Consider the following 13,667-nt stretch of genomic DNA (forward strand, 5'->3'; position numbering starts at 1 on the left):
ATTTGTGTATAAATGCAAGACGTCGCTACATTATGCTGTTCAGTTTGTTTAGTTGTGGGGAAATTATATGGAAATGTGCAGATGTGAACGTGCTGTTTGTATGGTTTAACTTACACTTGTTTGGTCATCGCTTGCACAAGAGTGCATATGGCAAAAATACTCGGACAGTGTATGAAATGACCATTAATATTGTTCAAATAGACATTACTGTGACTTACCACTTCAGGTTGGATCTTGAATTCCTGTACGCTGATATGTCAGCTCGTTTATTGAACAAAGCATGCATCGCATTATGAAACTATTCTTTTTGACCTCTTGTGAAAACATAGACCAAACTTGAAGCCGCCATGCATGATCTGCCTCCGATATCTCGCACAACGCACACTCGCCCTCATCTGCTTCTCCTATCATCTACGCGCGGTCGCGCGCGCTAAAGGGTGTGACCGCGCGGTCGCGCGCGCTAAAGCATGACGCAGCCTGTCTCGCGAAACTTTCGAACACGCCCTATAAACTTTTTAAAAAATATATTCATTAATTATTAGGCTACCATTTGACAGTAGCGCACTAACGCCGAATGTAGCGAAGTAAAAGTACAGTTTTTTCACTAGAAATGTACTTGAGTAAGAGTAAAAAGTACCTATCCTTAAATTTACTCTAAAAGTACTAGTTACCCAAAAAATGTACTCAAGTACATGTAACGAAGTAAATGTAATTCGTTACTACCCACCTCTGCCCACGTGGGGGCAACACAACATTAAACATGATTTTCAAAGACACTGACAAAACACTAAATCAACTAGACTCTGATGTAACATTTAAACTGGAATAAACAGACACTATAATGCACATCAGTACACAATGCCCCAGCACAAGACAAGAGACAAGAGGAGATTAAATAGGGGAAACTAAACAAGATAACGAGGGCAACACAGGTGAATGGGATAAACTGATAATGAATAATTAACAGGGAGAACAAGGGGGCGGGGACTAGGAACGAGACACCAGAGGCACATGCCACAATAAACAAGGCATGAGCCTCCACACGAAACAAGAGACTGTCAGAACCCTGCCATCACGATAAAACATAAATATAAAAAAGACTCTCGTGGCAGAGTCCTGACACCTAGAAAATCCCAACTTTTAGTTTTCCGTCGGTCTTAGTACACAATGTAACTACAGAAAAGTCAAGTTTTAAATAGGAAAAAGATAAAAAACTCTTTGGTTATTTTTGTGCGCGATGCTAATGGTCTAATCAGATTCAATGGAAGTGCTAGTGCCAGACCTGGAGATCAACTGAATGGATTCCAAAACGGTAAAAATCAAATGTTTAACTCTAGGGGAGCTGGAAAATTAGTATATTTAAAAAAAGTGGAGCGTCCCTTTAAATGTATTTGTAACCAAATAGATCTGAGGCACCATTGACTTCCATAGTGTTATTTTTCTCCTACCAGTCAGTGGTCCCCCAGATTCTTTAGAATATCTTCATTTGTACTGAGCAGAACAAAGCCATTTATACAGGTTTGGAACAACTTAAGGGTCAGTAAATGATGACAGAATTTTAATTTTTGTGTAAACTATGTGCCAGATTTACTAAGCGGGGCAAATTACCGTGAGATTCTCCAAAAAAAGCTCAGACGTTAGTGGTAATATCAACAGGTTATTTACTAAAAAGGCACACTTTCCATAATGACCAACGCAATCTACTAAAAGCAGCGCAAATTAGTTCAGGGTCGCAAATAAGCAGAGCTGATGAGTTGCGTGTGATCTACCAACGCCTGATGCGCTTGAGTTCAGCACCACGGACATCACAGCTAATGAAGCCATAGGACACTGAAAAGTAAAGGTTTACAATAAGTTTTGAAACACCTGGTATTATGTGAGTTCTTGTAGGGACTCCCCTTTCATTTCCTCCAGCAAATAAAAAAATGGCTTTGCAAACAATATTTTTGAATGTTACATTAAAAAATCCTTTCCTTGTACCACGCGCTCTCTGAGGCCTCTTCTATCAGCTACAATTTCAAGCGCGAAATGATTTAAAACGTGATTTTTGATAAATAATGGTGCAAATACCAGTAATATCACACCAAAACATTAGTAAATCGCGTTGCATGAATCATTTACATAATCTCCTCCTATACATTTTGCGTCTGAAGGGAAACACCTAGAAATGGATATGCAATAAGGTCAGTCACAAAATAACTAGACCGACCGCACCTTGTCTGCGCTAATGATCCAATGCGCGTCTTTAGTAAATCCCAACAGTCATTAATTAATGACAAAATGAAGGTTCAGCTGGCGCAAGCTGTTAGTAAATTTGCCCAAAATCTTTATATACTATGTAAAGTATGATGATGATACAAATATAAACAAACCATTCATTGCTTCATTTCATATCTTGATTTTAAGTGTAATCAAAGCGACCAAATGGACAACAACAGTGGCTCAACCATTGGCATGAGTTTGGGGCGGAACTACCTGTTTGACCAACCAATGGACAAATGTATTGCTGAAACACGTTACCATGTAGTACTGAATTACACCATTAAAGGGGGGGTTCAATGGTATTACAAGCATTCTGACTTTTTTTAACACAGTTATAGAGTTGTTTCCTCATGCTAAACGTAGGCAAAGTGTCAAAAAAGCAGTTGGGCGTGTTACAGTGTATTTCTGTGCCGAATGCACTTCGCCAGGGTTCGTACAAGTTTCAGAAGTTTTTTTTATTACGGATCCAGCTGGGTTTCAGGGGTTTCTATACGTATCACTCCTTTTTATGGGCACTTCCCCCGGAAAACCCCGCCCAACTGTCAATCAGCGGGAGAGGCTAGAACTTGCAAACATCACATCACGCGACAGCTTTGTTCAATTTCAAAACTCAACAATGGCACGAAAGAAGAAGTGTGTTTTGGATGTAAGGAGAAGAAAGCCAGCATTATGGAAACAATGGAAAGAGTTTATTATCCGGGGTATCAGCGGAGTTTTGCGTGTGTGTTTGATGCGCTGGATTTCATTGAAAAGTCCCAACCGGGTCATGAGTTGCATGCGGTAGGTAAGACTTCTGTCTTATGTTGGAAATAGGCGCGTGCATATTATATAAATGACACGAACATGTAGTGAATCATAAGCTAAACGGTGTTGTATAGTGTTGTATAACTCCTCCTTCTTCATTTTTTCATACGTTATCGGAAAGATTCAGTAAAGCTAATCTTTCTTTTATAAATCTGATTAAACTAAAGACTATTCAGAGATATAAAGGATGTAATACTACTCTATAGATACTCCAGATTAACATCAGAAATGCAGAAACAGCGTGTGTTATGTGAGCTTTAAACAGTTTTCCACATTTCTTTGATTTATTATTGATTATTTAGATGGCACTCAAATGGTGACTCGATAACCTGTAGCCACAGAGCATGGCCCCGCCCCTATATTTGAAAGTTGAGAGAGATGGCAGCTTTCCCGCTAGTGGGCGTGGTTTCAGCATGAGAGCAGACAGGACACACCCCCAGTGTTTGAGAGAAATGAATCCTACCTGTTTTTTCAAGATATTGATAACTTACTGTATTTATTTGCCTTTTTTAATCCTTCAAATTTGGCTGTGAGGTTAATATCAAAATTTTCTGTGATGTCACAAACTTAGAAAACATTTAATATTGGACTTCAGACAGACTTGAAGTGAATCAGCAGACATGAACTTCATCATTAGCACTAACTACATGTTGATAGTTGTGTATTTCCAACACAATCTAATGGCAACACTTACCTATTTCATGAGGTGGGCAATTCATATGAAGTCGTAAGATCTCATTCATATGTTTTGGTATGTTCTGATTTTTCATTTGTGTTTTGGAGAATCATATGTTTTTGTACAATTCAAACTGTATGAGTCATACAGATTCACCACCACATATAATTGGTATGCTTTCCTATGACGTCAAGTTGGTATTTCAAATAAGATGTTGTAAGGTCATGATACCCGTTTTTTTTTATAGAAATAAAGGTTTAGTGAAAATGTTGTTGTACTTACAAGGTAGTAAAGGACATTTGTAACATTTATTTTGGCCCCACGAATTACCCACACTGCCACAGCAGTCTTCTTGATTGGTCAGACCAGGAAGAGGGTTACTACTACACTACAAAAGAGAAAGTTAGCATTAGGGTGATAATACTATTTGAAATAGATTGCATGCACACAACAGATTATTTGTTTTATGTCATCCACGTCGATCACTCACAGCCTGTTTGGGTGTGGTTTCCTGGAAGCACCTCCCCTTTGGTTTGTGTGTCTGTGGCAGAAGGCGGGGCAGGGTCTTGGGAGGCTTGTTCTCTGATGAGTCCAGGGGTTGAATGACAAATGAAGTGTCTGGTGTATGGAGAACACGGACATTGACCTGCACTGGATAGATGGATAAAAAGAGAGAAATAAAGAGATGAACAGGAGGGATATTGAGTAATGTTTTTAAATTTAATTTACAATAACTATGAAGTGTAAAACAACTGAGACCCCCCCCATGTGTAGTATGCTGCACCCCTACGTCCACTTATCACTTACTGTTATGTTCAAATTACGTATTTTCATCATTCGAGTCTAATAACTTTTTTATTTCTGCTCAGTTTTAGTAAATTCACTAACTTTGTTGCTTCTATTTACATTTATGTATCATCCAAAGTGACTTACAGGGCATTACAAGGTATACATTTTTTATTCGCATGTGTGTTCCCTGGGTTCGAACCATAGACTGTAAAAAAAGATGGACGTAGTGTCAGTGACGTCACCATAGGTTTCTGAAGATCATTTTTGAAGCAAATGGTAGGCAGGGCCTGCTGCCGCCATCTTGGCCACGCGGCACCCCGCATCACTCACGGATATCCGAAAATGGGTAAAGAAGCGGGATGTGGGTGAAGCTGAGGTGGCTGGTTGCTGAAACCATGCCGGCCTAGATCGACTCTAGTGACAGCAGTGGCAGTTCACCCGTCACTCAAGTGACCGCGCCCTTAATTATGCAGAACTTTAAGGCTTAATATCATTTAAACAGATGAGTTCCAAAAAATCCACCCTATTTATACAGAGCAAAAACTATTTTTGTACCAGGCTGTAAACATATATTTTAACATGGGGGTCTAAGGGAATTAACTACCTTTTGGAGCCAGCAGTCAATGAATTGCAGTTTAAAGGTGCTCTAAGCGAATTCACGCATTTTAGACCATAAACATTTTTTGTTACATACAGCAAATATCTCCTCACTATCTGCTTGCTGCCTGTCCGCTGATCAAACTGTAAAAAACGCGATCTCTGTAGAAAGCCCAGGCTCCACAAACAAGAAAAACAAAGTGGCCAAACCTACAAACAGAAACCATGACAAAGTGTTCCAGCCAATAAACGACAAGAATGATTTGAGGGTGGGGGTTGGGCGCGTTCATGAAAGCAAGGAAGGGAGGGGGAGGAGTTAGCTACGGTCCATTTGTTTGAAAACAGTTCAAACATCAACGAAAAGTGACGTCACACAGATTCGCTTAGAGCGCCTTTAAGAGTGCTCAAGTTCGTTATTTCAAATGTAGGTGCGCGGTTTACATGCTCATAATGGAAGTGACGCGCTGTTTTTTTTCCAGGGGCGTCCGCACTGCATCGAGTTAAAAACATTTCAACTTTTCAGAATGCCGCAAGAGCACCGCAGGTCACTTGACAAGAACCAACCGACGATCGCGTTTCCGCGCAGTTTTAGATGCGAAATGAGTCCCATTCGTATTGGCTTCATCAGAGAGATCAGAAGGTTTCCCCCCTCGGTTCGAACCTATGAGCTTTTCCGCTGCTAGCGCAATGCTCAACAACTAAGCTCAGGTTGTCTAGAAACAGACAGCATTCTCATATCTCAGTTTTGAGTTGCGTGCTCAGTCTTTTTTGTTACGGTCACTGTATAGTGAATGTTTCTGTTATTTAATTGTTATTTTATGGTAAACCTATAAAGCAAGCAGTAATAACATTAGGTTATCACAATAATTTATGACAATTATTTAATAAATGAAGCACACAAAGAATTCACAAAAAGCACACAAAAAAGTTTGTATGACAATTATTGTAATAATCAGCAAACCCCATAACTGCAGTTATCTGTTACACAATTAATCGTCATTCGTCAGCCAAATTTCATAATTGAAGGGACACTGCACTTTTTTTTGAAAATATGCAAATTTACCAGCTCCCCCAGAGTTAAACATTTGATTTTTACTGTTTTGGAATCCAGTCAGCTGATCTCCAGGTCTGGTGCTATCACTGTTAGCATAGCTTAACACAATCCATTGAAAATATGTACCTAAGTTGTCACTGGGGCAGTACCCTTTAAAAAAAACAAAAAGTATAACTTTTGACATAAACTGTTCATATGAGTACCGCAGAGGTACAGATTGGTACCAAACGTATGCAATCAGTCACAGTGTAAAGAAAGTCATTGAGTCATGAGCCTCTTTCACACAGTAATTCTGGTAAATTACCATGAATTTACCAAAATGAATTTACCAGTAAATGTGCTGTTCACACATGCAGTGACGTTCCGTCTTTTTGCCAGTAAGACATCATTCACACATCATTATCAAAATACCGGTAAACTCGGAGAGAAAGCGGAAGTTACCTGTGGCGCGCGGCCGGCGAGCTCCGTGTCATATTTGTAAACAATGGCGGGTTATGACTTAATATCCACGGTTTTCACATCTGTGGCAAACGGTCGTGAAGTTGCTCGTGACCAAACAACATTGCGTTAGGCGGCGTCAAACGGAACCTAAGTTTGCACATTAGGCTTCACAGAAGGTGTGCTAAGGACGTCGGCAATTTGGCAAATCGATGGTAAGCTGTTTTAAACAACTTTGGTGAAGAAATGTGGATGTTAACTTCAGGTGTGCTCGACTTTTAAGCAGCATGTGTGTGGAAAACGTCTGTAAACAGTCCGGGGGTAAACCCGTCACCTGTATAAAAACGTTCTGATTGGCCCGATCTGTCGGCGCGGTCTGACGTCGTCCGTTCTAAATGCCGGTAATCCTATATTTTTCAATCACACATAGCGCATACAGGTGTTGTGTCGAAGTCTGTTCCCCCTATGTTCCCCCTATTTTTCCTTTCAGTGTAGTGTTTTTATGGCGTTTTTATCACGTTATAGGTTTTATTATTTATATATTTTAAGTTTGAATGGCTGCTGAGATGTATATGTGTGCATTTCTGTAATGTATCTGTATTGTTCTTAATGGTAAGTCAATTATTTTTACAGTATGAATCATATTATATGTATAATATTTATTTAATTATGTATGCAAACATTACATTTTTAAAACAACCAGTAAAGGAAAAAGGAAAAAGACAGGCTATATTTTAAAAGAAATACCCTAATAGAAAACTGTCAAATGTATGAAATATTTAATAAATTGTATTATAAAATACATGATATTATGCCTTTTTAGTATAACCAATTCAAATCTTTAATCTTTCTAAATGTAACGTGATGAAAACGCTATAAAAGCCCTACACTAAGGGGAAACATAGGGGGAACTGAGTTCGACACAACACCGGTAAATTACTGGTAATCTTACAACCTGTCTTACTGGTAAATTGGGAGCACTGATTTACCGGAAAGGTTCTGTTCACACATGACATGTTAACTGCAATTTACCAGTAAATTACCAGTAAAGACTGTATGTGTGAAAGGGACTATTGATTTGGAACAGAATTTTACAGTTGAGAGTGAAAAAGTTGTGTGTACCGATTACCTTCAGAGGAGTGATGGCCAGCACCTTGTGACAGTGGCAGAGTGATCACAGAGTGAGTCAGCTGTTGTCGACCACCTGTACCACTTTCAGAAAGACTCTGCGACTCAGGTATCACCTGCAGGGATTCATAACACTCTTTGGCTTTGCTCAGACTTATCGATCTACTTAATCTGATCTAATCAAAGCTGAAATCTGAATCAATTCACATGTGATTTAAAATGCAATTACAATCAGATTTACAGAAACGACATAGCAGTCAATACTAAAGATAGGTTTGAAAAACAAAAAAGATATATGTCCAATGTAAACAAATCATCAGGTGTTCCTTGATCTAATAAAGCACCAGTGCCACAACCTCAACACCAATGTACTGTACATACAATACTGTATTAAACATATTTTCTGTCTTTATCAGGTTCTTCCCCATCTGTTTAAAATCAAAATAGTAACTGGAAATTGAATTGTCAGGGTCATAGCGATAGCAAAAAAAAGCATGGAACAATTCTAGGGGCCCATAACAATTTAATTAGCATTGATTTATGGAGCCAAGAGGAAAATACGGTCTGGGTGTCCAGAATTCCTAGCTATGTCCTGATTTCCTAATGGTAGAGTTTATAACACAACAACATGGGGTGAATAAAATTAACACCTGTAGGGTGTAGGAGGGCTGCTTGTTTCCACGTGAAGCTTGAGTGCGAAGTGGGAATTGGCAGAGGCGCCCAGTAAAGCCCGGTGGGCAGAGACAGTGTGTGCGGGTACTGCACACTCCTCCATTCATACAGGTGAGAGGACATACAACTGGAAACAGAGAGAGAGATAATATAGATTGAGGATGTCACTCGTGTATATCCAAAACTTTAAGTAAGCTAATTAAACACATACACGCTCTTATGCATACAGTGCCTTAAAAACAGACCCTTATGAGGGCACTACATTAATCCTACTTTACTGTAATAAAATCTGTCAATGAGTCAGACTATTTGTTGTTTTTAGACTGCAGTGTGGTTTGAACTTTCGTAAAGAGGCTGAAAATTCAAGCTTGGTTTTACCAGGTTATTTTGGTACACTGGTGCATGTAACATTTAATAACAGCTCCTGGTGGTTTCAGATGGGGAAAATCCAGTGTCTGTTTGTTACTCAGTTCTGTGCTATAATGATCTGCTCTTATTCAACAGTAGCTGACAGACAAGAGAGGGCAAATATAGTCAAATGAAGTCACATAATCACAGCCCATTAGACAACAACACTAAGCCTGTAAAGACTAGATATTTTGTGCAAAGTAAAGTTCCATAACGTTAGATTTACTGTTAAGAATTCATTGGATTCACTGAAATTATCCTACATACATTCAATTCCAAATAAATGATAAAATACAACAGTAAATAGATATTAAATAACAAAAATATAATATCAAGGAATAACCATGCCTCCTTTGTTCATTTCAGATGTCTATATATATATATATATATATATAGCCAATGTACTGTATTAAAATCAATGCATTGCTTGAAAAGTAGTGATTTATTTACATTTTCTAAGAAATGTCTTATACTGTATATGGACAGAGATTAAAGTAATTGTTGATTGTACAGTATATGCATGTGTCTGTACCCAGAAGGAGGAGCGAATCTGGCTGCCAGTACAACAAAGTGTGTGCATGCATGCGTGTTGTGTAGATGCGTATAAATAGCACAAAGTGTGAAGGCTTGTGCAATACATATGCCAAATTCCAATTTGGCGTGCATATGATATGCCAGTCCTTCCTGTTCACTTTAAACATTGCATCTTTTTGTCGTTTTATGTTTTTTAAACCATGTTCGCTTGGGTTTAGGGTTACATTTGAGATTTGCTTTAGGAGGTTATTTCTCCATGTTTTTGTCTGTTTTTTAAGCCATGGTCGCTTGGAGTTGGGATTAGAATTGGAGTTTGGGTTACACTGCAAAAAATGATTTTCAAGAAAAAAAATTCTTAGTATTTTTGTCTTGTTTTCAGTAAAAATATCTAAAAATTCTTAAATTAAAGGAATATTCCATTTTCTTAAAAGAAAAATCCAGATAATTTACTCACCACCATGTCATCCAAAATGTTGATGTCTTTCTTTGTTCAGTCCAGAAGAAATTATGTTTTTTGAAGAAAACATTGCAGAATTTTTCAAATTTTAATGGACTTTAATAGAACCCAACATTTAATACTTAACTCAACACTTAACAGTTTTTTTCAACGGAGTTTCAAAGGACTATAAACAATCCCAAACGAGGCATAAGGGTCTAATCTAGCAAAGCGATTGTCATTTTTGACAAGAAAAATAAAAAATATATACTTTTAAACCACAACTTTTCGTCAAGGTCCGGTCCAGCGCGATCTAACGTAAATGCGTAATGACGTAGGGAGGTCAAGTGTTACATATATAAAACACACATTTGCGGACCATTGTAAACAATAAACTGCCACAAAGACATTAATTAGTATCAGGAGTTTCGCGTTCGTCCTCTGTCACCTCTTGACGTCATGACGTATTGCGGTGACGTAGTGGGGTCAGCTGGCGCATCACGACCGGATCTACACGACGAGAAGTTGTGCTTCAAAAGTGTACATTTGTTTTTTTTATTGTCAAAAATGACAATCGTTTCGCCAGACAAGACCCTTGTGCCTCGTTTGGGATCTTTTATAGTCCTTTGAAACTCCGTTAAAAAAAACTGTTAAGTGTTAAGTATTAAATGTTGGGCTCCACCAAAGTCCATTAAAATCAGAAAAAATCTGCAATGCTTTCCCCAAAAAACACAACCCCCTCTGGACTAAACAAAGAAAGACACCAACATTTTGGATGACATGGTGGTGAGTAAATTATCTGGATTTTTCTTTTAAGAAAATTGACCAATCCTTCAAGTGATTTTGTGCATAAAACAAGCACAAAAAAATCTGGCAATGTTGTAAGCAAAATAATCTTGAACATCTTTCTTAAACACTAAATTCAAGAAAAATTCATTTTTCAATTTTTTTTGCTTGTTTTATGCATAGATCATTTACATTTGATATTTTTGGTTTAAAAAGACTTATTTTCTTGGGTCGTTTTGCTCATCAAGAAAAAGCATCTTAATTTAAGAATTTTTAGATATTTTTACTGAAAACAAGACAAAAATACTAAGAATCATTTTTGCAGTGTAGGATGTCATTTTATGTAACAAAAAGTTGTTCTAAACCTAAACCCAAACGACAATGGTAATAAAAATTTAAAAAACCGAGAAACCAATATACATAAAACAACAAAAAGTGAACGTGAAGGACTGCCGTATCACATGCACTCCAAATTGGAATGTGACGTATGCTTTGCATACGCCATCCTGGGTTCGTAGGAACACAAAAAGTCAGGGTCTACTCCTAAAACCTCAAAAGACATCCGCCATCATGGTTAAGATTACGGGAGCTCAAAGACACGAGTAGCCACTTTGAATACTGAGACCATTGTTTCCACTAACACCTAGAAGGCCAGAGCTGAGGCAAATAGCCCAGAGCCGACTACACTGTGGTTATTGTATTTTATTTATTGAGCATTATTTGCAACCTAGTCTGAGAAAACTTAAAACTAAAAAATGCTGGGTTGTTTCTTTTTACCAACCATTGGGTCAAAAAGGGACGAATCCAACACATTGGTTTGTAATTTAACCTATGCTGGGTAGTTTTTACCCCCCAAAAAATGTGTTTAACCCATTGTTGGGTTGACTATAAACATTTTCCAGGAAACTTTAGTTTGTCCCAACACTGGGTTGAAAGTAAACCAGCATTTTTTAGAGTATACAGGGAAGTAGCCGAAAAATAAAACATTTTGAAATAATGCCTCAAACTGCGCCCGGGCACTGTACAGAACAATCACACAAGTCAAACAAACCAGGCTTTGGGAGTCAAGCATGCACGGGGGAAGGTTATGGTTGAAATAATATGAGCGTGCTATTACTTATAGCCAGACTATATCGTTTCGATAGTTAACCTAGATGGAGAAATGCCGGCAATTGCTTGCGGGAGTGTAAGATGTTAAGAAAAGCTAGTCAGTACATATGTAGTCTATTTAAACTTGATTTTAGACGAACAATAGATAAACAACACGGATATAAGATCGTATCTGTTTGTATGATCAGCTTGGCAGTAGCAGACTGTGGCTGGCCTTGTCTTGTAGCTTTATGAATAGGACACACGGAAACAATTATAGCTTAAAAGCAAGCTTGACTTTGTCTGTGTGCTTATGGCCACCATGCACACACACACACACACAGTTCACCCAAAAATGAAAATTGTGTCCTTATTTACTCAAAAGTGTATGACTTTTTTCTTTATAACACTTTTAAAACACATTTGTAACAAACACAAAATAAGATAATTAAAATTAATACTCGGTTTGATAGATTAACATATTGACAGTAGATTATGACTCACTGTAATGCTTAACAAAGTGGATCTTCAACAAAGTGCGTGTTGGAATAAACAACAACACTTCGACATTGAGTCATCACACTACTAAAGCACCTTAACTAGACCTTGCTTTCCATTTTTGTGTATGCACTGGGTGGAAATGATTTAAATGAGCAAGTCACAATGTATGAAGAAGCACATTTATAAAATAAAGGTGCTACACAAAGTCATTGAAGAAGCACTTCCATAAAATCTTTTACATCCAAAAACAACTTTCTGTTTTATAAACAGTTCTTGATCTCTCGTCTTTGTAACTGTGCTAATCTTTCCACTAACTCAAATGGAGAAAGCATTATAGGACCCCTTTAAACAACATGTGGGCTAAAGTGAGTGATTTTCAATGTGCTTTTGCCCATGTCTGTACTTGGATGTATGTTGCTAAATGTTTATAACTTTGTCTCTGCGTGACAGTGTATGTATGAGTCTGTCTCCGTGTGTGGGAAAGCCTCAGTGTGTCTGTGCTTGCTGAGTTAATTGCAGTAATCCAGACAGACAGTGGTCTCAAAAATACAGCTTTAGACTTTAATAACTCACACACGTACATGTGACTTTCCCCAGCCAGTAGTGTTGAGTTCTCGTGTCATACGCTACTACCACGACATATATGGAACCTCTTAACCCCTAATTCTAGTGTAAAAAACCTACAAACCCTAAATCAGTTCATAGTCTTGCTGTTATTCCCGTCTTTAAAATATTTACCCAGAACTGAAAGTAGAAGTTTCAAAACATTTATATTAAAGATTTAAGAGGAATCTCAAGTAATCTTTGTCTGAGCCAAAGAGAATGTTAATGGATTTAACAGACCCAGTACGTGTATATGTGTGCGTGTGTGTAAGATTGACTTGAGTACATTTTTATCACAAACAGAACAAAGAACTTGGATTTAAAATTATTCTTACTAAAAGGCTCAAACGTGGGGAGGATTAAGAGATTAAAAATAATATGCTATGAGAAGTCCATGAGATGTTCTGATTAATCGTTTAATATATTAAAACTCTCTCTCTCTCTCTCTCTCTGTGTATGGGTGGAGTGTATATGATAGGACAGTCTGTGTGTGCTGATTTTCAGAGGGTTAGTAGGGGTGTGTCTGCTGTGCTTGTCTAATCCACTACTTGTCTGAAAATCACTATGTATTCAACAAGCTGAGTGTTGCATATCAGTAGTCTCACACCTCAATATAAAGCTGAGAAAACCGCAATAGAAGTTGCATAAATCAGGTATACTATAGGCACAGTAGGGTTTACACAGACTTCTTGCAGCGCTTGACTTAAAGGATTAGTCCTTTTTCTTAAAAGAAAAATCCAGATAATTTACTCACCACCATGTCATCCAAAATGTTGATGTCTTTCTTTGTTCAGTCGAGAAGAAATTATGTTTTTTGAGGAAAACATTGCAGGATTTTTCTCATTTTAATGGACTTTAATAGAGCCCAACATTTAATACTTAACTCAACA

General features: G+C 37.8%; 1 protein-coding gene across 4 annotated transcripts in view; it reads right to left on the reverse strand.

The window, feature by feature from the left end:
* ltbp3 (latent transforming growth factor beta binding protein 3) overlaps nucleotides 1-13,667 on the reverse strand; it is a 58,542-nt gene that overhangs the window by 32,777 nt on the left and 12,098 nt on the right. For all 4 annotated transcript variants that reach the window (XM_073861232.1, XM_073861230.1, XM_073861231.1 and 1 more), the window contains exons 2-5: nucleotides 8,399-8,547; nucleotides 7,750-7,864; nucleotides 4,233-4,393; nucleotides 4,025-4,130 (exon numbers count right to left, since the gene is read on the reverse strand). In XM_073861232.1, coding sequence (XP_073717333.1) covers nucleotides 4,025-4,130; nucleotides 4,233-4,393; nucleotides 7,750-7,864; nucleotides 8,399-8,547 — 531 coding nt within the window. The remainder of the gene's footprint in view (nucleotides 1-4,024; nucleotides 4,131-4,232; nucleotides 4,394-7,749; nucleotides 7,865-8,398; nucleotides 8,548-13,667) is intronic.

The sequence above is a fragment of the Misgurnus anguillicaudatus genome, chromosome 22 (genome assembly GCF_027580225.2).
Source record: "Misgurnus anguillicaudatus chromosome 22, ASM2758022v2, whole genome shotgun sequence".
NCBI lineage: Eukaryota > Metazoa > Chordata > Actinopteri > Cypriniformes > Cobitidae > Misgurnus > Misgurnus anguillicaudatus.